Consider the following 24,279-nt stretch of genomic DNA (forward strand, 5'->3'; position numbering starts at 1 on the left):
ATTGTGGTCTGAATTGTGTAAGTTGATTGGTGCATGAGATGGCACTTTCTTGGGAGAATTTAGCTACAGGATTGTTTTTAAAATCCTTTCTAGCTCTCTAATTGTCACTGACTTAACTTAGGGCAGCCTAGTGCTGTGGATTCCTGTAGCAGCAAAGGTATAGTCAAGACATGGCTTAAGGCTGATCTAGAATGTTATGCCAGTGCAACAAAATGTATGCCAGTTCTGCTGTGCTGGCAACACAGCAGAACTGATGTTGCCTGATGTGGCTTCTGTGAAGGCCATTATGGAGCCTAGAAATCAGCGAAAGGAGACATGGCAGGGCAAGACTGGTGTTCTATGCAACTAACAATTCAATCAGTATGGAGCCTTCTAATTTGCATACTGGCCGTTTAGTAGTAACCTATAATAATGGGATTGCTATTGAATCCCTATCTGTATTGCATTAGATGCTCCTGTAGTTGCCAGTCCTTCTGTACCACCACAGCTAGGTATAGCTTTAGCATTGGGTGCCAGTCATTTTGGATAGAGTGACCGGCCATGCTTTTTCTAAGTTATTTGAGATATGAAGCAAATAAGATGATACTGAGCCAAAAGATTGACCTAGAGTTCAGTTTTTATAAACTCACACCAGTTAAACCTAGTATTGTCAATACTAACTGGTAGTGGTATTAGGAAGAATTGTGATACTAAAATACCAGGAAGTGTGATAAGTTTCTTTTTTAAAGAATTAAAAATATTTTATAACTTGTTTGAAATTTTGAAACATTCTCTTACAGAGATCACCTCTTGCACCATTGGATTGCCTTGCTAGCAGACTGCCCCATCACAGCTCAGATGTATGAGGATACAGCGCTCATAAAGGATCATACCCTAGTGAATTCCTTGATTCGTGTGTTGCAGACTTTGCAGGAGTTCAACATCACATTGGAGGCATCCCTCGTTAAAGGAATAGACATCTGATCCGTCTCTTGCTACAAGCACTGTAAAAAAGCAACAAGGAACAAACCATTATTAGTATGCAGAAATTCAATCGGCTAATACATTGCATCCAAATATTTACATCACTTGCTACAACTCTTCTGGAAAGAAGTTCAAAACAGAGAATGGAAATGTGGATGAAAGCTCTACACCCAACGTGTAATAGGGGAAATATAACCTATAAATCACTTTTAGAATTTATTTGCTGATTTGCTTTTACACACTTTCATGTGAAAGAGTTAAGATAATGAGTATTGTGCAGCTTATTTTAAAGCTGTAATATTTCTTTGCCATTAAAAATGGCACAGTGAGAAGCTATTGGCATTCTCTCAACTTGCCTTCAGACTGTATGTTGAAAAGTATAGCTCACACATTCCATTTCTGCTAAGGGTCATTCAGCAATTGAAAATCTAATAGTTTATTATAAACATTTTCATCATTGGCTTTTACGTGTTGGGTCACTGTTCTGCAAGAAAAACTAAAAGTTTAAATATTGTTTTTAATAGCCTTGAAGCACTGAATTCATTAGCAAATCCTTTTTTTCTTTAATTTTTGTTGTCAGTATTATTTTTGGCAGATTTTTGAGGGGTGACTCATGCAGATGTGCAGAGATCAGTGATATTTTTCATATGGGTACGAAATTGCACAGAGAAAATTATAAATGTGTTTTTAACTGGCATTTATTTATTTAACTTTTCATCATGTTGTAATGTCTTTGTCTAAGAAAAAGAATACTATATACAGTACTTAACAGGCTACGTTACATGACTGTTGTGTTTTCAATTTAGAACCTAATTAGAGTACAGCCCACCTAAATACAAGGCCAGAATAAGAGTGTCTGTTATCAAAATATGTCTTGTCATGAACCTGCCTTTCAATTTATTAGTCATTACTAACAAGTCCATTGATTTCAGTGGGTCTGCTCTGAGTATGAAATAGTTGGATACACCATAAGTGATTATCCTAAGCCATGTGTACTCTATGTAATGGCTAACAGTCTAATTAAAGACTAGATGTAACATTGACCTGGTTTGCATTTAACACTAAGCCAAACCATGACTTAGTGCAAAAGAGCAAACATTCAGGTTCCTGAAGTGAAGATTGCACTGCAGCAATCCTCCCTCAGTGTTTGCAGCTGAAAGGGTTCAGCCATAAATTGGCTTTGTGTTACATCCAAACCCAAGCTCATGGTTTGTCTTGTCCTTGGTTACCTCTTGAGGTTTGTCTGCAGCAGATAAACTATGGTTCAGGCATAACATGAAGTCAAACCATGGTCAAAGGCATGGGTTAAGCAGCAGCAAGATTTGAGGAGTGCTGTGGCCATAATATATATGCTCCAGAAAGCAAATGTTTGTTTGTTTGCACTAAGCCATGTTTTGGCTTGGCATTATGTGCAAACTAGGTCTATAAATGTGTAAGGATCAGATACAGCAGCAGTTGTTTCACAATTGTTTTGTCATCTTGCAATACTAGCATTACCTTATAACAGCTTCACAAGCACATGTGCTGGTGCAAATACTTCAGGTTGGTTGTAAGTGAGAGCAGTATTACTGTGACCAATTTATGCTGCTACTCAATATAATGCTATGTTAAGGTTTAAAATCTTTCCCTTGGTAACCCAGTTCACAGACAGAACATATGGAACATTTTTTGTTTGAAATGCTGAGCATTCATGTGCTAATTTTTGTATATGTTAAAGGCTGGAGGTTTTGGATGCTTGTGAACACAGTGTAAAAATATTAGAATATCCTCATAATGTTCAGAATTTGTGGACTTTTTAAATAGTAAAATTCCAATTGGAAAAATCTAGTGAATACCTAGAAGCAACTGTTCTTGTTAGAATTCTCAACAAAAATCCCTAGGAGATGCATAATGAGCTAAGGAAACACTAAGATATACTATACAAGCATTAGGTCTCTGTATTAAGATTCCAGATTCTACAGGCCTTTGCTGTATACATGTCTGAAGTTAGCCTCTTTAACTTCTGATAAAGACGTTTTCAACTGTCAGTCTCCAACAACTAGCATTATTCTTTATTTCCTACATCTTGTGGTCATTTTTATTCCAGTAACTTAAAAATATAGCACATGTATTAAATTTTACTATTTTTACTTTTCTTGTGTTTTATTTTGTTATTACTTTGAAAAGTTGTTATTGCTTTGGACAGTGTTCTCGAAGCTACGAACATGAGTCTGACCAAACTGCGGGAGGCAGTGGAAGACAGGAGTGCCTGGCGTCCTCTGGTCCATGGGGTCACGAAGAGTCGGACGCGACTAAACAACAACAACACTCTTGTTTCTAATTTGAATTGGTTGAACTTGAGAAAATCATGCTGGAGACTGAAAAGAATGCAGCCCACATTATCACAACATACCCGATGAATAAACATACTCATGCTGGCTTGAGGTGCATGGCTCTACTGACATTAGTTCTGCAATAACAGAAACACCCCCCCCCCCGGTTAGCTCAGTTAAAAGTATATTACACAACTGTACAAAGAATATGGAAAAATGGAAAAGCCTGTTGTTTTTCCGAAGACTTACTTTTGCAGCATTGTAAGATAGACTTGTAAGATAAGACTTGCTTCTAATAGTAGATGACACAGTTATGGCTTTGCTTGATGTGTTGTGTGAACTGAGGGTTGTGGTTTAGCTCTCTAGAGACTAAACATGAGCTGAAATGAAGGTTTGTTCTTAGTTTCTGACTTATGGTTTATCTCAAAGAGCTAAATCATAAGCCCCCAAGTTCAGATGACACACTAAGCCAAGCTATGGCTTCGCTTAGCACAGTGCAGCAGCAAAACAACCAAGCAGTAGCAAAGTGACAGTGATTTCCTCTCCATTCATATACCCTAGGACGGTCATTGTTTGGCTTAAGTGTGATGTGTGAACCAGGCCAGAGAGCAAGACAGACAGACAGACAGACCATAATTGCTTTTGCCACTTAAGTTCTCATCAAGAATGGATATATTTTGGAAGATTTCTGTTGCCATAGTTCAATATGGAGAGTTGAAAAATTAGCTGGAAATTGTTTATTTACTTCTCATCTTTGTAGTTCCTTTTATACCTATTGGTAGTTTATCTTCTTCAAAATACAGAATCAGGTTTAATAATGCTAATAATAATCTGTTTGGTTTTAAAACTAGTCATTGAAGTTCATAGAACTAGAACAGAAAATGTGGTTACTATATTATTTTTCTAATTTCCGGGTTGTAAATCTAAACGTATGTCCAGATGCAGCTAACTTTGCTGTACTACAATAAAGCTTTCTTCTGATAGGACCAATAGAATTAAGCTACTGTGCCATCCTTGGCAGCTGTTTATTCTAATTAGGCTTTACATTCTGCTCTAATATTTTCACCTTGTGTTAGTTAGGATTGCTAGAAACATTGTTTATAAAAGAAATGTTATAGCTAGATGGCGCTGTTGAACAGGTGCTTGTATAGATTCTGGGAATTTAAAGCACTTTGCAGTGTGGACCCCCCCTCCCCCACCAATGCTTTTCTAAATCTTAAAAAAGCTTATTTTGCCAGTATACTGCCATCTTCTCCCCACACCCGGGCAATGATTTTTACCGGTAATACTGGCTCACATAGATCCTACTTTGCCTTGTCTAAAAGAAGATGGTGCCTCATTTACCTTTTTCATAGCTGGAAGCATGATGGATATTGTGTTGCAGCCTTAGAGCAATCACTATCCTGTATTTTGCTAAGCAACAGCTATCTACCCAGCCTTCCTATAACTACCAAGATCTGCTGTGTTTTTCCTCTCCTACTAGAATACTTTGCCTGTTGCTCACTACTTTCAACATTATCAAGTTCTCAATCCGTCCCATCTATGTGAATAGTGCTGCTGTTCTTGATTATGGAAATAAATGTCTTAGGAGGGTGATCTGAATAAAAGCAGTGTACTGCCAGCACCATTTTCAGTGACACCCTATCCATGTAAACAAATTAGAGGTGACATTCTAGATAACAAGCTCATACAAACAACCTTGGAACCACTGGATTATGTAAACAAGTCTGGGTAGTTCTGAATCTCTCATCTGAGCTTGAAAAATTCTTAGAACTGCAGTTAAGGAAGAGGAGAAATATTGCTAAGAAGAAAATGTGTTCCATTTTGTATTGGTCACATTTGATTAAACATTCCCTGTGAGGTTTGAGAGTTGTGGAATACTTTTAAGTGCTTTAGGCAGCACAATAGAATAAATCTACTGTGAAATCTATGTGGACCATTGAAGATTTATGCATGAAGGGGGTCAGCCCTCTACAGTACTATGTTCATGGAAATACATGTCGGATCATAAACTGCAAAATATATGCACATCACACTGATTTACTATAAAGTTCATTGCTGCAGATTCCCTGCACTTTTTAATGCCATTATATCCAAGGGAAGAATGTTGGTACAAAGGTACTGTGTTGTCAGTTTATGACCTCAGGGAAAAGTTTGATTAAAATAGCTAGTCAAAACTGATTAGCCTGTTTTGTTTTTTAACATTGGGTGCTTTAACTATAATGGTACAAACCTCTGGGTTTGCCCCGCATCTGAGATAGCACCACATAATTAGGCATCTCTTAAGATATAATGGAAACATGAAAATACCATACAGAGAAAAGCTTTCAAACATGGAAGAAACAAAGCACAGACATAAGGGAGATTATTAAAGTTGTATTTCACAAAACACCCAATAGGTTTGTTGAAATGGTTCAGTGTATAAATCCTTACCTGTGGGAAAAGGGAAATAGTATGATACATTCTCCATGAGAATAATAATATGAAACTGGGAGGGCCTTATGAACACAAACTAAAAAGCTTTGAAGCAAAATGTTACAAAATTAAAAGGCAGTGTATGACACTGGCAAGATGCCAAAATAAATCCTCCCTATATATTTAATACATCTGTGATTGTAAACTACTTGGTAAAGATATAATGTCCTGTATAAGGACATGAAAACATGTTTTCCTCTTCCACTCAAAAATCCAAAGAGCAGCTACAAAGTCACTTTGTTTTTAGTTTGGTAAGAAGGGAGAAAAATCACTTAAGTATATAATTGGCATATTGCTGCATTTACTGCCAGACGCTCTGGCACTGGTTTAAAAGGTACCGTACATCACATACAAAACATTTCCCCCCCAATTGCTTCTAAAAAGAAACCTTGAATTGTTTCAAATTAATGAAGCCTGATACTTGAGTAAGAAAGAAGTACAGTATGTGTAATTTGTGGCTACCATTAGGAAAGCACGCAAAGGACTCAAGAGAAAGTTTAGCAAGTCACTTAGCAAAATGTGTATGAATCTCTACAAAACAGCCTTGCTATTTCCCCCCAGAACAAAACAAAAGGGAAGGTGAGAGTTGCTTTCCTTCAGTAGAGATTGGAAAGTCAGAGGGGAAAGAAGAAAAGGGGGAAAAGGAATGGCAAATAATATTGCCATCAATAGCTTGATGCTATGAAGTTAGGAGTGCCAAAAAGCACTCGGATTTCAGCAGGCTTAGGTCTCATCTGCACCATACAGTACATTTAAAGCAGTATAAAACCATTTTAAATAGTCATCCCCTCAAGAATACAGGGAATTGTAGTTTATTATGGATGCTATGAGTTGTTAGGAGAACCCTGTTCACCTCACAGAGCTGCAGTTCTCAGGGTGGTTTAATAATCAATTCCTCTTCCTAGGAAACTCTGGGAAATGTAGCTTCGTGAGAATAAAATGGGGAACTATATGTCATATTTCTCACATAAAATGTTTTTTTTTAAAAAAAGATTTTTATTGATTTTCAAACAAGACAGACACAAACAAAACATATAATATAACACTGTCCCTTCTTTTTCCCTCCACACACCGGTCCACTTCTGCCACCAGTGGGACCCGTGCGCTTTAAGAATCAAAGGGGTCCAATTATGAATTGAGTTCTGCTTCCCCCCTCCCTCCTCCCCCCATATCCCCCCCCCTGCCACTGAGAGAACAGGGAGGAAGGAGTTATGGGGATTTGCATCCCCCAACTCTTTCATAATCATACTTGCAAACCTACAACACATAGAAAAAAAAAAGAGACAAAAAAAAACAAAAGAAAAATTGGGAAAAGTTAAAACTTCCCAGTTCTTATTATTTTAACATCTTAATTGCGACTCCCTCGGTAGTCTTCCTCATGGTTTTCCTAACATGTTCTAATTACTTGTGGCGAATTTTCCAACTCAGTTTCAAATCTTAATCTTATAATATTAACTCAATCCTCCTCCTTTTTCATGTTGCCCTCCCACAGGTCCCCTCCTGCCACAAGAGGAACCTGCAGGGCACAGCACTTCCAAGGTTCCATTTCCTCCTCACCCATCTGGGCACCCCCTGCCACTGAGTGCCTCAGAGTAGGGAGAGGGGGTAGGCAGCTTTCTGCCTAAAACATCTCACTTAACTTACAAACATTTACAGTAACTTAAAAGTTCTTTCCCAAACCGTTCTTAAACTCCCTTAAGGAAACATAACTTTTTCCCCCTTTCTTTTTTACATTCCATCTCCTCTCCCTAAGTCTTTTCCCCCCAATTGGTTCAGCATTTCCATTGTCAAGCCAAGATTTCGAAAACCGTCTTTCAGAAACCAAAACAATACATTTTAACTAGAATTTTTACCCCACACCCATTCTTTCCCAAATCCATCTCCAGACCTTTGCCCCCCCCCTGCCCCTGTCCTTCCCATCCCTCAAAAACACCACTCCACATTTTAACCCCTCCAGGATCTTCAATTCCTATAATCTTTAAGTCCCTTTGTCTCTCATCTTCTTGTTCTGCTTGTATTTCTTCCTTTTGGAAACCATATTTTGCTTCATCCCAAACAAATTTGTCATAGTCCAAGTCCTCTTCAGTACTTTCATCCAATTGTTTCTCCTCACACACAGTCTCAAAATCTGCAGTCTCCAAATTTAAGTTATCCTCTAAGTCCTGGACTTGGACTTCAATCTCGACTGGTGATAAGTTGGGATGTTGCCGTTCCTTGTAAAAGTCTTCCCATGACAGCAAGTACTTCAGCACAGTCTCCTGGAAGGCTCGAGAAAGCTTTGTTTTCATACTTCTCGTAACCGCAGATAAACAGGGGGTAGGGAACAATGGGTACTGGAAAATTCCTTTCTCAGACGATCGACTCCATTTTGACTGTTCTTTTCCTTAGTTCTTAACTCAGTCCCAAATCCATTCTTACTTCCAATTTAAATAGTTCTATCACGTTTTCAAACAATTTTTACTGTTCACAGCAATGCAATTAATCCACCCGGTCTTTTGACAGTTTGACAGCTTTTGACAGCTGTCAAAGCGCTCTTCCCCTTAATGCCGCTGTACCTCAAGGGGTGCCGGACTCGGGGGCTGAGATGGTTCCAAACAAGTCTTTTTTCCCTCTCGGGTCCACAATTTCAAATTCTTTCGTTGTTCGGCTTGGGTTTTTTTTTCCCAAACGCCTCCCAGTTTTCCATTAGGAAGAGACCGACTCCCGTTTCTTTAAAGTCTCTCCTATTTTCCGATCGGCAAATTTAGAGTCCAGATCAAAGTTCCACTTACTTCTTTAGAAATCTTTAATTCAAATCGGAAGAATCCGCCGCTTGCCGGGTCAGGACTCGGAGCTTCGCTTCCCGGAGGTAAGATGTGGCCCAAAATGGCTCCCGCGGTTCAACCCCGCCGGCTCATGATCGCTCTATTGAGCTCTCGGGCGGCGGGGGATCCGCCAAACGGAGCAGCCGCTGGGCGCCTGAGTCATCGGAACTCTCGATCCGATGCTTTTACGGGGAGTCCGCTCGCTCTGCGGACTTCCCCCCCCTCCGAGAAGCCAGGGACTTCGGCACGCGAAGTCCCTGCGTCCTTCTCACCGCCGCGACGAACCGGAAGTCCCCATATTTCTCACATAAAATGTGTCTGTGATTATATCTTGAAGGAAGAGGTTGCTTCACACAGATGTCTGGAAGTTCTAAACATAAGGGACGGGGGGGGGAGTGTCATTTGAGGAAACCGGAAACCAGATGAATGAGTGGCATTTCAGCTGAGGAGTGAAAGTCACAGGCAGGGATGTACCTGGCCAGTGTAGGGATTTAGGGAGGGTGTCATGAGATCAGTGCAGTGAGAGAGATGAATGATTTTGGCAACGGAGTGTTGTATGGATGTGAGGGGACCAAGCTGAGACAGCAAACCAAAGAGAAGATTTCAGTAGCCCAAGCAAGAGGGGGCCAGCCCATGAAGCAAAGTTCTTGCTGAGGGGACAGTGACAAGACAATGTTGTGCATGACTTGGCTACTCAGTATAGGGGACAAAGGAGAGAGAAGAGTCTAAGGCTATGTGCCTGTTCAACAGGATGGATAACAATTCAATGCGTAAGCAAAACAAGCTAGGAGAGGAGGGCTGGGGAGGAAAGAGAAGTTCATGTTGGATCTATTGAACTTGAAATGATGGTGCATGCAAGTAGAGATATCAGAGGGCAGTTGGAGATGTGGGATTGAAATGAAGATAAGTTGGCAGAGGGGAGAAGGGAGTGTCATCTGTGGCTAGATGGTACTGAAAGCTATGGGATTTGATGAGATCAACCAAGTTTAGCATGTAGATTGAAAAGGAGCAGAGGGGCAAGAGCAGATCCTTGAGGACCCCTAACAGAAAGAGGGAAAGCAGAGGGTTTCTACCTATGGAAACACTTGAAAGAATGATTACGGTAGGTAGGTATGAGAAGAATCAGGAAAGTACATAATGCAGACAATTCTTAGTGCATAAAGGCAGTAAAGCAGAAGAAAGTGATCAGCTGCCTCAAAGGCAGTGGGAACAGCAAGAAAAATGACAACAGAGAACATTTTAAGAGTTCGCATTGGGGCATTGTGAGGGAAATTTCAGTAAAATGCAGAGGGCAGAAAGCAGACTGCCTTGGATTCCAGCCTAAAGGAAGCAGCAATGTATTGGGCAAAGAGGGGAAGAAACAGGACAGGCCTCTGAGCAGACAGAAGCAAGGTGCTGCCGTCCAGATGTTGTGGAGTACAACTCCCTTTTTCTCCGGCTGCAGTGGCGTGATTCCCCGCCTCCCGCCTTTTGCATGCCATTCACGTCGTAGGATAATATCCGACACCTGCCTTTTGAACGGATTTTAAAGTTCAGCCAGCAGCTCAAAGTGGGCCTGCATTGTGAGCCAGGCATGCACAAGGAGGGGTGTGTGTGTCGTTTTGCTCAGGTGTCCCGATACAAATATATTAAGTATCTGGCCACCTTTCCCCCACAGTCCGTCCGTAGGCCCTTTCGGGTTTAAGAGCGGGAAAGAGCAGAGGCAGCGGGTTCTGTAGTCCCACACCCGGCGCGTGCGCTCTGCCTCTCCTTCGCACGTGAGGGCAGGCCGAAGCTCTGGGCGGGCCAGGCGCCTGCAAACGCCTCCCCTTGTGGACGCGCGCAGGGCTGGGCCCCAGGGGGCGGCAGCCGCACGAGCAACGGCGGTGGCGGTGGCGGCAGCAGCAGCAGCAGCAACGATTGGCGCCGGCAGCTCGATGGGGTCCGGGCGCTGCTGCTGCTGCTCTGTGGCGAAGGCGCTGCTGCTCTTCCTGCTGCTGCTGCTGCCGCCGCCGCCGCCGCCGCTGTTCGACGCGCCCCCCCAAGGACAGGTCCGCGCAGCCGGGCTCCTCTTCCCCGGTTAGTGGGCACAGCAGGGTGCCATTCCTCCCCGCTCCTCCCAGGTTGAAGGCGCCCGACGGGGTTGGCGCGGGTTTGGCGGTTTGGGTTTTGTGTGTATGTTTGCAGGGCAGGGTTCCAAAAGGCTTTTGGGCTGCTGTGGGCAAAGCTGAGGGGAAGGGATGTTTCCCAAGGGGCGCGCGCCCCTTCTGCGAATGCGAAGGACTCGACGCCGCGTCGGGAGTTTAAATTTTTTTAAGCTTGTCGACCCGCGCACGCACAGGCTTCGCGGGATAGTTGGGAAAGCCCAAGCTAATCTCTGCATACGATGGGCATTATCGTTGGCCGCGCTCCACCACACAAACAACACGAGTTGTTCCGCTGGCTGCAGCTGCTGCTGCTGCTGCTGCTGCTGCTGCAAGAGCCTGTGCCGTGTTTACAGTACACAGTCATTTGTAGTCTAGTTCCATTGATTTCAGTGTCTCTAAGTTCCAGTAATTCAGGAGATTAGACCTGTCAGTTTGCTGCTGCTGTTGCCACAAAATGCCGTGGCACGTTGGAGAAGCGATGGTGGTGGTATGAGCTTTTGTAAGTACAGTAGTAGGCTGATAGCTCTGATAAATGGGCTGCGTTCTGCCCAAAAAATTAAGCTCTTGGAGAGCAAGACAATAGGTCTTTTGCTTATATGCAGGTATAAAAGCTTACACATATTGTAACTTTCCTTACGTTGTAGAGAAGGGCTTGTCCCATCTACCAGTTTTTTTAAAAAACCAATTGACTAAAATTAGTACGAAAAGCTAAGGCTGCAGCCCATAGTATACAGTACATGGTTACCGGAAAGAGCCCCAATTGAATGCAGGGGGGGAGGGGGGCTTACTTTTGAGTAGACATATATGGACTGTAGTGTTAATAGTACAGTGCACCCAAAGGTTTTCAGCTGCAGTACTTTGTAGAATTGAGTTCTCAGTGTGTGTTGCATAATGCATAAAATACGCTTGGTGTACAAATAGATGTGATAACTTCTAACTGGGAAAAATTATTGGCTTACATTGATTTGTAACGTGGGCTATGATATACAATTTTTGGCTATGGGAGAAATAGTGTTTGTTTTAATGTTTTCACCCTACTAGAAAGTAAGTACAGTATTGCTAAAACATATACCAAACCACTGAAAAAATGTAAAGATGTTGATATAGAATAATCAAATTTGATTAAATATTAAGTTTATTTTTTACACTGTTGCCACTACTGTACTTAAAGCCTGTTGTATTTTATTGAGTTTTTTTTTTAAAAAAATTACTTTGAGTAAACACATTTCACAGGAAAAAAGCAGGTAGAATAACTAGATTTACATTTGTTGCACTTTGATGAGGTATTTCATGCATTTTTTTGCAGTTGTTGCTTTTTAAGTAGACTTACATGGAAATATGATAGTTTATCTTGCAGATTTAAATGAAATTTGCAGTACATATATCTTTTTCTGTGGTGATCATGGCCCATGATAGATACACTTAATGATGTAAGTTGAAATAAAAAGTATTCTAGGGTATTGGTGCATGTTTTTTTTGTACTTTATTTGCAGAGTAGTACAGTATACTGATCCTGAACACACTCACTTGAAAACACGTTTGTGGATTTAAAGGAAAAATACTTCCAAGTAAATCTTGTTGACTTAAATACTAAGTCAGTGTTTTGAGAATTGGAATGCCAGTCATTGGAAGTTATGATGTGAATGTTTGGCAGTTTGATATAAAATTGTTTTGCAGTTGGTGCATATGCTACATAAGCAGACCATATTGTTTCCTGATAGTATTTCTGCTTCGTTTTCTTGCCTATCGATTTTATATAGATCCTTTTTTTTCCTGTTTTGCTGCTGCTGCTGCTGCTGCTAAGACGTTGGGACTCTTTGTCAGTGACAGTTCTAGGGCAAATTCGCCTGATCAAATTGTCATGATGCAAACTGAGTTTAATTCAGTGTGTGACGAGAACTTACCATGAAGGGGTCCCATTAATTTTCAGTTTGCAACTAAGTGCATCCTTTGGGACACCAGCATCAATTATTTATTTTTTTAGCGACTGAGTGACTGAATACTTGCAATTTTCTAGCTACATCTAAGAGGATAGTTCTATTTGTTAATTTGGTTACCCTTTTTCTGTTCTTGCCTTCTAAACCTTCTCTTTTACAACAGTGATTTTAATTCTCCAACCCCCTTTTCGGTGACATTTATCTGCCCCCTGGAGTGTTCCTTTTTCCTGCTACTTACTGCTTTGGCTGGGCCATAACTACTCTGTTTTCCCTACTTGTGACAATTGAGATCTATTTTAGCTTTCTGAGGGACTCTTTAGTGTGTGTGACATCAGATTATAATTGCACAATCATACAAGTATACAGTGCACTCATTGGCATGAAAATAGGAATATGTGTACCTTGAAATATAGTGCATTCTCAGCATGCTTGCAAGAACAATGCTAATGAAGAACCTCCTAGGGCATTACCGGACTTGTTCTGTACAGAGCAAAAAGAGAGAGCTTGCCATTTATTTAAAAGAAGAGCAACTGTTTTACCTATTTATTTTATTAAATAGCCATTCGATAGAAATTCCCCCAGTGATATACAGTATATTCAAACAGGCTTCCTCAACCTTGGCCCTCCAGATGTTTTGAGACTACAATTCCCATCATCCTTGACCATTGGTCCTGCGAGCTAGGGATCATGGGAGTTGTAGGCCAAAAACATCTGGAGGGCCGAGGTTGAGGAAGCCTGTATTAAAGGAAAATACTGTGGGAGGAATTCAACATAGCACCATGGCACTGGCAAATGTGCATCAGCGTAAGCATTTCAGATTGCCAGATGGCGTGATCCCTCCTCTTGTGCCCTCACATGCTGTTCTGGGGGTTGTCTTAACCCCCTTAGTCAATTGAGGGGTGCATGTGAAGAAGAGGGGAGAAGCCCATTATCACCAGTGGTAGCCCTTGTTCACACTTTTGCTAATGAAACTCATTAGCTGAATACGACCCTATATATTAAACTACAGCTAAAGCAAATATAAAAACATCAGTAGTGCTAAAATTAATTATGAAAGGTTGGGACAAAAGATCTTTGTTTAGTACTGAAAACAAAACAAAGAAGTAGCCAGGCAGCCCTCTCTTGAGAGATCATTCTATGTGCAACCACTGTGAAGGCCCTCTGCCTGGTAGCCAACTTCTTCAATCTTAACACAATAATAAATGTCTCCTAATAAGTAATTTTTTTTAACAAAAAGCAAATATTGCAAAATTTGGTGCCTTGCTAGGTATGTGTTATTTCTGTTTGGTACACTTTTTTTCCTTCCTGAAGTTTTCATGCAACCCAGAAATTTTCAGCATCCTATACACACACATTTCCATCCTTTCTCCAAGAGTTGTGCTTCTTCATAGCTTTCCTGCTCTGAAATTCCTGCCTGGATCATTTAGCTGTGAACATCCTTTGTGAGTTGTTTTTGGAAAGGTGACTGCTGACTATGTGCTTGAGTGATGCTTCTTACCAGCTAATTTTGGAACAGTTTTAAAAAACACACACCATTGAATAAGCATCTGTTTAATGGAAAGTAAAAGTTTAATGTTTCTGTGGCCCTGACGTGCCTAAATGTTCATTTCTATAAAACGCTATTTGTTAGTATTTCTTTCCAATCACATTTTATGACAGTGATGTCACAGAAATAAAGTCGTATTTCTTCAGTAACTGGTCAGTATACTGCAGCTGAAATGTATTTACTTTTCAAGGCTTTCCCCCCTGGGAAATCAGTACAGTACTACTATCTCTGTGGGGAACTGCACTAGCTCACAAGCTATGAAAATATGGTAGCTAGCTTGAAAAACCTGCATGCGTTGACTGCCTGAATATAGCCAGCTGGTAATGGATCTACTATGAAACCACTGCTAGGTGTGGGGGGCTAAAGTTTTTTCTATGCACCTGCTTTCATCTCATGCATATCAGTAAGTACCGTAAATGTGCATAGACATTCAGGGTTACATTCAGGAAACTTCAGCTACCGGGTACCTACCATTTCTGGCCTAGCTCTTCCAGCTGGGTGAGGTCCACAAAGTTGCCATTTTGCTAACTAGGGGCACAGTCTAGCAAGCTAAATTTATGAACAACAAAATGTTAAATGATGTTCAACATAAGTAAGTGTAAAGTGATAATGCACACTGGGGCAACAAATCATAACCTCATGTACACAATGATTGGGTTTTAACTGTCTGACTAAACAGTGAAAAGTTATTGACATCATGCTGAGTAGCTAACTGAAAATTGCAGTAGTGCGCAGCAGTGGTGAAAAGGCAAGTTCATGCTAGGTATTACTAGGAAAGGGACAGAAAATAAAACTGCTAGTACTGTATGGTAACATATCTGTTGGTGCCACATTTGGAACACCGCAGAACGGACTAGAGCTGGAAAACGTGCAGACATGGGCTTCCCAAATGGGAATGTGATAGAGTCGCTTATCTATGAAGAAAGGCAAGAGCATTTGAAGCTTGTTTGTCTGGGGTGGGCGGTGGGGAGAAGACAACTGAGGAGGACACGATGGAGGTTTAGTAATCCAAGCTGCTTCTGTTCATTTTGCTCTGACACAGAACAGCCAAGACATAAAAGGGCCTTGCAGTGGGAGTAGAAGGAGTTCACTGTGCTTCAACTGAGTGCTGATTTTTTCCTGGAATTGTAGAGGCAAGTCGGCACTTCGCTAGTGGGTGGCTTGGATAGGGCTGCTGCCAGTGCCATACAAAGAAAGGCATGCTGGGTTGATTTGGCCCTTAAAAAATTGCCATCTGTCCTGGCCCAGAGATTCTTGAAGTTTGCTACCCTGGCAGGGTGATACTACTGGTGATAGTTGGGAGCATTGATACCACTTCCTGTAATGTAGCCTGGAGTTGCATCCCTCCTGTCCAAGAGAATGATAACATTTGTCATAGAACACTTGTCATAGAAGGTCATGATCCTTGGTTCCATCCCTAAACATTGATTGCGAGTTGTGATTACTTTGATTTCCCATTCATTTTCTCCCAGCATGGGATAGCAGTGTGGTGGAACCTTCACTGGCACATCTTCTAAGAGAGGCACAGTCTCTTTACTAAAGTTGTTCACAAGCCCCAGCTGCAACTCTGGAGTGTAGCAGATATCAGTGAAGACCCTGACCTTCTCATCTGTCTAGTAATTGGTCTGAACTTAAAGCCTCTAGGACACCATCTACTATAAGTTTTGGGACACCAGCGATTGCGTGTCCTGTGAGTCCTTATATGTACAGTACGGGACAGTTTCTGAAACAGTTGAGTTGGGAGAGGACGCTTGCTAGGTACAATTAAGAGGTACTGCTGTACATTAAAAGTGAGGACTTCTAGAAAAGTACCAGCTAGAGACTTGTGAGCAATTTCATTTCCCAGCTACTTTTACCTTACGTCTCTGTAGCTTAGTCAGCATCTCAAGTGGGACAGCCAAACAAACAGTAGTTAAATAAGGCTGTTGGGTTCTGATGTAATGCCAACCCATGGTTAAAGCAAGCCACAATTTGTCAGCCAACAAACCATGGCTTGCAGCCAGAAAGTAAACCATGGTTACTAATGGTTGGTCCACACTTTGTCTAAACAAACCATGGCTTAGTATTACATGTGAATTCTGCCATAGAGTGGTTATTTTGCATCCCAAAGTGTGTCTTTGCTAGTGCTAAATATTCCTGGCTGTGGTTGGCCCTGATCTCATTAAGACAGAGGAAAGGATTCGTGCATAAGTACCTTCAATCTGTTCTAGTATGATAAAAAGTTTTGTAAAGGTAACTGAGTTGTGGATTCTAAAGATCCATATTGGTTAAAATTTATTTTTTCCCCTGTTGGGTTGGCACCCTTAACCCTTCTGGATCCCTACCAATCCAAATGGAAAGGCACACTGTACGAAAAGCTAAGAGATTTGGGATTCTCCCCACAGGCCTTGATAGCTACAGGCTACGAGAAAGCAAGAGCAATAATCCGCCAACGAGTTTGGGATGTGGAACTGCAATGCCATGTGAGCAAGATGAATAAACATCCAGCCATAAAAGATAATGGGAGAGGATTTTCCCCAGCAAAGTATTTGTCAAAATTACAAATACCTAAATACAGACGGGCATTTACCCTTGTTAGATTTAATGTACTGCCATCTACTTTACTGCAGGGAAGATTCGCAGGTAAACCATATGTGGAACGAGTCTGCCCCTGCGGTATGTCGGAGGTAGAAACTGCCTCCCAAGTTATATTGCGCTGCTGTTTCTACAGTGACATACGCCGGGTTTTCATTTCTCCTGTTATGCAAAATTTCTCAAATGAATCCAAATCCCAATGCCTAAAATTCCTTGTAGAAGATAAGGACCCTGAGATTATGATAAAGTAGCCAAATTTTGTGCGACTGCCATAAAACTCAGGGAACAAGTGGTGTCACCACAATGATCAAGGCCCCCAATAGCAATTTTAGGCTATAGTTTAGCGACCCAGTTCTAATTTACATATTCTAAATGCTGTAATATATACACGTGTACCGTCCCTGGCGTGTAAATTTTAATGCTACATCATTGAGTTTTATAATTTTTGATTATGTGAGCTGGTCTGTGACTGTAAATAAAATTGATATGAGGTAACTGAGTCATTTGTATATTCTGCTTTGTATTTAGCAGTTCTATATGAGAGGAAGATGTACTGTAATAAGCAGAACCATCTTAAAATCATAAGGTCAAATTTTGTCTATGAACTTCTGAGTGGGACACACCACTGCATGTTTTTTTACTGTGTTGCATTTCTTTTCACAGATGTGGACGAATGTACCCAAGGGATTGATGATTGCCACCCAGATGCAATTTGTCAAAATACTCCAAAGTTGTACAAGTGTACATGTAAACCAGGTTACAGTGGAGAAGGAAAGACGTGTGAAGGTATGTATGTGCTCTGTAGTTTTACACTAAGTATGCTTAGTCACACACACACACCCTTACTAGCTAAAGCTGAATAAACAATGCTGAAGAAGCAAATATATGTATGTTTGTACTTTAAGTTGCTGACTACTTAAACTTTTAACTTTTAACAGTTTAAACTTTTTCACATTGAGTACAGGAAGCACTGTCAACACCAGTCGGACATCTGTGTAACGCAAATTGGTACATGATTATAATAACAACCAAATACAGGTAAATCAGTTCAAAACATAATCCAATGAATAGCATAGTTGGATTAGATGAACAATGCAACACTTAAAATAACCATAAAACAATATGTTAAAATATACAAATTAATAACAAATGTAATACCATACTAATACAATAGCAAGCAGCCTCTGCATGGTAATTTTATACCAAATTGTACAAAAACTAACAAATTTTCATAGACTAAAATGAATTATATTCTCACAGTTCCTAGCAGCTTGATCATATAGTATAAAATGCATTGCGATTAATAAAGCCATACTATAATGTGCATAATAATTTATAGAGACTAAAAATTAAAGTGCATATATTTCAGAGCAGCTTGATCATATAAAGTTTATATAAAACATACCCCCTTCTTCAGTCCTCACAGGAAACTACTTTTATTTCAGTGATAAGTGGCTTTGATCACCTCCTTCACTGTGGCCTCTCACCCCAGATTCCCATTAAATCCATCCAATAGCCTTATACATAGAGATGTTTTCTTAAGGATTTGTTCAGGTTACTTTAAAAAGATAATATTCTTGTTCAAGCCTTGAGGGAATTGGGTAAGTTTAGCCTAGAAAAGAGGAGACTGAGAGAAGATACGATAGCCATCTTCAAATATCTAAACTGGGCTGTCACATGGAAGATGGAGCAAGCTTGTTTTCTCCTGCTCCAGAGGGTAGGATTCGAGCCAATGGATTTAGGTTAAAAGAAAGGAGATTCTGCCTCAATATTTGGAAGAACTTTCTGACAGAGCTGCTCAACAGTGGAATGGACTTCATTGGGAGATAGTGGACTCTCTTTCCTTGGCGGTTTTTAAACAGAGGCTGGATATCTATCTGTCATGGATGCTTTAGTTGAGCATCCTGCATTGCAGAGGGTTGGACTACATGACCCTTGGGATGCCTTTCAACTCTACAATTCTAAGTGATTAATGGTGATTTAAATCAGACAGGAAATAATAATAATAATAATAATAATAATAATAATAATAATAATATAATAATAATTTATTATTTGTCTCCCCAGCCACTCTGGGCGGCTTCCAGCAAAGATTAAAATACCATAAAATGTCATAGATTAAAAACTTCCCTAAACAGGGCTGCCTTCAGATGTTTTCTAAATGGCAGGTAGTTGTTTATCTCTTTGACCTCTGATGGGAGGGCATTCCACAGGGCGGACGCCACTACCAAGAAGGCCCTCTGCCTGGTTCCCTGTAGCTTTGCTTCTCGCAACGAGGGAACCACCAGAAGGCCCTCGGTGCTGGACCTCAGTGTCCGGGCAGAACGATTGGGGTGGAGACGCTCCTTCAGGTATACTGGACCGAGGCCATTTAGGGCTTTAAAAGTCAGCACCAACACTTTGAATTGTGCTCGGAAACGTACTGGGAGTCAATGTGGGTGTTATATGGTCTCGGCGGCCGCTCCCAGTCACCAGTCTAGCTGCCGCATTCTGGATTAGTTATAGTTTCCGGGTCACCTTCAAAGGTAGCCCCACGTAGAGCGCATTGCAGTAATCCAAGCGGGAGATAACTAGAGCATCCAATAAGGTTGGTTAGGCAAATAGAGTTAATGGTTAATAAGTAAATTGAGTCAAGAGCTCATTCAGGTTCCTTAAATATAAAGGAGGTGAATAAGGATTAATTGGTTAGTTCATTCAGAAGTTCATTAAATGAAGAGCAAAGAATAAATCCAATATGGGTTTATGGGAAAGGGCGTGAGCCAAAAAATTGGCATACGGTAATCAAAAGTTCAAAGGACCCAGGTGGCGCTGTGGGTTAAACCACAGAGTCTAGGACTTGCTGATCAGAAGGTTGGTGGTTCGAATCCTTGCAATGGGGTGAACTCCCGTTGCTTGGTCCCAGCTCCTGCCCACCTAGCTGTTCGAAAGCACATCCAAATGCAAGTAGATAAATAGGGACCGCTCTGGCGGGAAGGTAAACGGCGTTTCCGTGTGCTGCTCTGGTTTGTCAGAAGCAGCTTTGTCATGCTGGCCACATGACCCGGAAGCTGTCTGCGGACAAACGCTGGCTCTCTCGGCCTATAGAGCGAGATGAGCGCCGCAACCCCAGAGTCGGACACGACTGGACCTGATGGTCAGGGGCCCCTTTACCTTTACCTTTTAATCAAAAGTTCATACAAGTTCATTAACTGCCTGAGGGTGGTTCTATATTTTTGTTTAGAGTTTTTAAAGAGTTGATCATTTCATAGAAGAAATCCACTTCTAACCATATAAGAAATCCACTGTATTCAGATTACACACATACACATATGTTCATATAAACATGATTAAAGTGAGTCAGGCCTAGAATATTTGAATCTGATGGTTTCACTTTTATCTTGCCTGTGCATGTTTTGCATGGAAAATTGCTTTGAGAAGAATTTGGTTTCTAAATTTTAGACTTATCCTGAGATTTCTACAAGATCTGACTTGGGTTAAAAGGGGGGGGAGGCAGGTGATTGCTACAGCAGAAGCCTTTTACTGTATAACTTATTTTTCTCCCTCTGTGCACCATATAATGGAGTGTCCCAGCTGGATATGTAAAACTCTTTAAAAAAATTAGAGCAGCACATAACAAGGTTAATGCATTATGTTACTGTTGAGAAATTGTCAATACTCTGTTGAACTTGCTTTATTTGAAAGGCAAATATGATCTAAGATAGCAGTAACTGCTAGCATTTATATAATATAGTCATGTCATGACCTGTCTACAGCAAATAAGCAGGCATCCATCATATTGACTTTTGCTTTATTTCTCAGACATTGATGAATGTGATAATGACTTCAATGGAGGCTGCGTGCATGAATGTTTCAACATTCCAGGCAATTATCGCTGCATGTGTTATGATGGCTTCATGTTGGCTCAGGATGGCCATAATTGTCTTGGTAAGGATTGTGCTGCAATGTGTTTCAGCCTCAGTGCTGAATGCCACCTATATTTTCTTATGAGCATGAAAAAAAAATTAAGGTGGTTGAATAAAAGCAATGTTATCTTAATGAGAAACATCTAAAAGGTGGTTTGGTTATTTGGAGTTTTGCCATCTCTGAAATGAAGGTGCTACTGTTTGAGTGCATACCTAGAAATATGACAGAAAGGAACCAGAAGATCATTGTTTCCAAACCAAAGGCCTAAGCAGTATGCTTCATGCACAGTTGACTCATTATTGCAAAATGGGGAAAGTTTTTGGGTTGTATTCAATGTAATGCTGCTGCTAAGGTTTTGTCAGTGCAAATATTTCTCCTTGCACCACAGAATGTTCTCCCCCTCTCTTCCCCCCCTGGTGGTTCCGCAGGGGTCAGCAAACATTTTCAGCAGGGGGCCAGTCCACTGTCCCTCAGGCCGAACTATATTTTGAAAAAATATATGAATGAATTCCTATGCCCCACAAATAACCTAAAGGTGCATTTTAAATAAAAGGACACATTCTACTCATGTAAAAACATGCTGATTCCCAGACCGTCCGCGGGCCGGATTTAGAAGGTGATTGGGCCGCATCCAGCCCCCCGGGCCTTAGTTTGGGGACACCCTGCTCTAACCCTCTGGAAGAGCTTTTTGGGGACAGCACTGGGTGTGCAAAGCAGGACGGACATCACTCACACTAGTGCTAATCCTTGCTCTAGTGGCAAAAGTTAGTTGAATATTGCCCTGGAAAAGTATAATGGTCTCATTTCTCTCCCCCACAATTCTGTACTTTTAAGAGTATGGCTCCTGGGTTCTTGTACACAAAGGGTTGCAGAAAGATTTAAATGCACTGAAAGGTCATAGCCATTGTGCCTCCCACCCTGTTGACCCACCAGTCCTTTTGTCCACATTCTTCTCCTATCCACTGTTACAGCCCTATTTAAGAAGTGCTGCTGTCCTTGGTTGAAATTGATGCAGCTGTTGAAACCTGTCAGAAGAAAATGGTAGCAATACTCTTGGCAAGTATAAGACACAGCATATCAGAAACACACACATATACACACATGTGTTTTGTGTGTGAGAGGGAGGGATTCCTAATGGTTTGAATACTCCCTCAAGACTTGGGAGGTCCAGAATATCTTATGAGCTTCTCTCTCTCCTACCCTCTCCCCACCTTCCCCCTAAGATTCAATTAATTAATTTAATTTAATTTCTCCGGTCTTCTTCCTTACTTCCTAAGGATATTTTGAGGGAGAATACATTACAGGATTGTTGCTACTTGTAATGACTCGCTGCTTGAAGTTGTTTCAGTGCCAGACCCTAAGGTTTGCCATAGAGTTTGCGGCCAACCACCTTGGAGACAGGTGTGTGCGAATCTCAAGAGAAGATCGGCCAGAGAGTCAAAAGGCAACAAGCCTCTCCTAAAGCTGCTGGGGAGGGTTAGGTTCAGTGATCAGGGAAGCCAAAGGGAACACAGAATGAAAGAAAAAGAACATTTATCTACATAGAATCTTACACAGATTTAGATTCCTTTCCTGTAATTTATGTTCCAGGGAAACACGGTTTTCATTTTTAAAACGAAAACAAGCCTTTGTTCTTTACGTTGTTTTTGGTTTCGTCTATTCTTTTCTTGGTTTCGAATATGGTTGGAAACACGCAGACAAGTCTTAAACGCCTACTTGTCTCTCTTCCCTCTTGGTTTCCATTACAGTGGTGCCTCGCTAGACGAATTTAATTCGTTCCACGGGTCTTTTCTTATAATGAAAAATTCGTCTAGTGAATCACATAGGAATGCATTGAATTTTTTTTGAATTTTTTTTTGCCCATAGGAACGCATTAATTGAATTTCAATGCATTCCTATGGGAAACCGCGATTCGCTAGACGAATTTTTCGTAAAACAGATTTGTCTAGCGAGGCAACCTCCGCTCGAAAAATCATTTCGTTAAGCGGAAATTTCGTTAAGCAGGGCATTCGTTAAGCGAGGCACCACTGTATATTCTTTGACCTTTATTCAACAACTTCACTCTTCACTTCCCTGTTACCATTCCTCCTCTTTACATGCTCCCTCCCTGCTAACATATTCTCAAGCTCTACAAAAAGTACAGATATTAGGTTGACACTAAACTACGGTATATAGATATTGAGCATCAAGTAAAATAAGCCTTTGCATGGTTTAGTGTTGCAGCAGAATGCAATCAGTCTTTTGAACCCTAATTAATGGCACCTTTTCACAGAAAGCTTACCAAACGTCAAGTGCATTTTTAACATTCAGCCAGAATTTTATGTTACAAGGCTACATGCAAATGTTACAAATAATTCCATATTTTGGGTCTAGATAATATGCTGAACTAACACATAAATAGTTGGAGCATTGCCTGACTTACCAGGTGCCAATCTAAGGACTTGCTTCTCCTTCCCACTCTTACCTGAAATAGATCTTTCAGACAATGGATGAGGAATAAAAAGTATGAGTGAGAGATGTGACAGTGCTGCTTAGAGAGAGAAGACTTGCTTTCAGAAGGTGAGAGGCAGCGGCATTTAGGTCATCAGCCTGCATTCTGTCCTCAGGATATCCTCCCAACAATTTCAACTATTTACTTGTATTGTGCAGTACTGAGTATCACAAAACTGCATTAAATTGCTTTTTCTACGGAATCCCGTATTTATCAGTCCAGGGAGTCAAATGTTGCTTAAGTGGGTATTATGAAGTTGCCATTGGTCAGATGCTGGTACATTATTGTAAAAAGAAAAGCGGGATGAAGTGTAATTGAGTCCTAATGTAAGGAAGACCTAAGTGAACTTAATCTACAATTTAAGGCTGCTTCCTTAAGTAGGCCTCCTGGAATAGTTGGAAACACTGAAAGCTACTCAAATATTTTTATTTAAGTATGGTAATATCTTTAAAGAGTTACATAAAAATGGCATACTGTATTAGGAAATGTTCATTAAGAGTATTTGAGTATCATCACCATCATTGTATTCTTCTACTTATTATCATCATCATCATTATTATATTGATCAGGCCTGTAGTGTTGAATTCTGTTGTGCCCATCCTACCAGCGAGGAGAAAAGGAGAATAAAGACAACTGGCCAACCTATTGGGTGTTTTATTATCATCATGGTTTAATTGACTTCCTATGTGGTTAGTACAGGCTGCTGTGTTGACAAATAACAGCTGGCACAAATCTGCTGCCTATTATTTTTCAGATATGGATGAATGCTTGCTCAACAATGGAGGCTGCCAGCATGTTTGTGTCAATACAGTAGGGAGCTACGAATGTATTTGCAATGATGGATTCTTCCTCAGTGATAACCAGCATACCTGTATTCACCGTTTAGAAGGTAAAGCCTCTCTTCCACCAAACAGAAAGGGTGTCCCACCTTCCCTCCCTCCCTCACAAAGTATCCTGAATTGAGCCGTCTAGGTCGATGGCTCAGTAATGATCTTTACTTAAGTGTGCTTCTGCATGTTGTTCCAATGAGTCACATGGTAACTTGGGTATGTTATATGTGAGTCTTTCAACAAGTCATACTGGGCATGCTCAAAATTCAAGGACATCTGGGAAACCCACCCAGATAGGCGGGGTATAAATAATAAATT

The 24,279-nt window shown here is 40.9% G+C and overlaps 2 protein-coding genes across 9 annotated transcripts in view; both read left to right on the top strand.

The window, feature by feature from the left end:
* The window catches only part of DENND5A (DENN domain containing 5A), a 67,609-nt gene extending 61,779 nt beyond the window's left edge, over positions 1–5,830 (top strand). For 2 of the 3 annotated variants that reach the window (XM_060275748.1, XM_060275752.1), the window contains one exon: positions 780–5,829. In XM_060275748.1, the coding sequence (XP_060131731.1) occupies positions 780–963 (184 nt within the window). In that variant the 3' untranslated portion in view covers positions 964–5,829. Of the gene's footprint in view, positions 1–779 lie in introns of all 3 variants that reach the window. The other variant, XM_060275753.1, reaches the window with a different exon arrangement.
* Positions 5,831–10,443: 4,613 nt separating this feature from the next.
* Positions 10,444–24,279, top strand: part of SCUBE2 (signal peptide, CUB domain and EGF like domain containing 2) — a 55,499-nt gene continuing 41,663 nt past the window's right edge. For 4 of the 6 annotated variants that reach the window (XM_060275759.1, XM_035119439.2, XM_060275760.1 and 1 more), the window contains exons 1-4: positions 10,444–10,612; positions 17,401–17,523; positions 20,536–20,661; positions 23,886–24,020. In XM_060275759.1, the coding sequence (XP_060131742.1) occupies positions 10,471–10,612; positions 17,401–17,523; positions 20,536–20,661; positions 23,886–24,020 (526 nt within the window). In that variant the 5' untranslated portion in view covers positions 10,444–10,470. Of the gene's footprint in view, positions 10,613–11,081; positions 11,180–17,400; positions 17,524–20,533; positions 20,662–23,113; positions 23,200–23,885; positions 24,021–24,279 lie in introns of those variants that run through there. The other 2 variants (XM_035119476.2, XM_035119491.2) reach the window with 2 other exon arrangements.

The sequence above is a fragment of the Zootoca vivipara genome, chromosome 1 (genome assembly GCF_963506605.1).
Source record: "Zootoca vivipara chromosome 1, rZooViv1.1, whole genome shotgun sequence".
Lineage (NCBI taxonomy): Eukaryota > Metazoa > Chordata > Lepidosauria > Squamata > Lacertidae > Zootoca > Zootoca vivipara.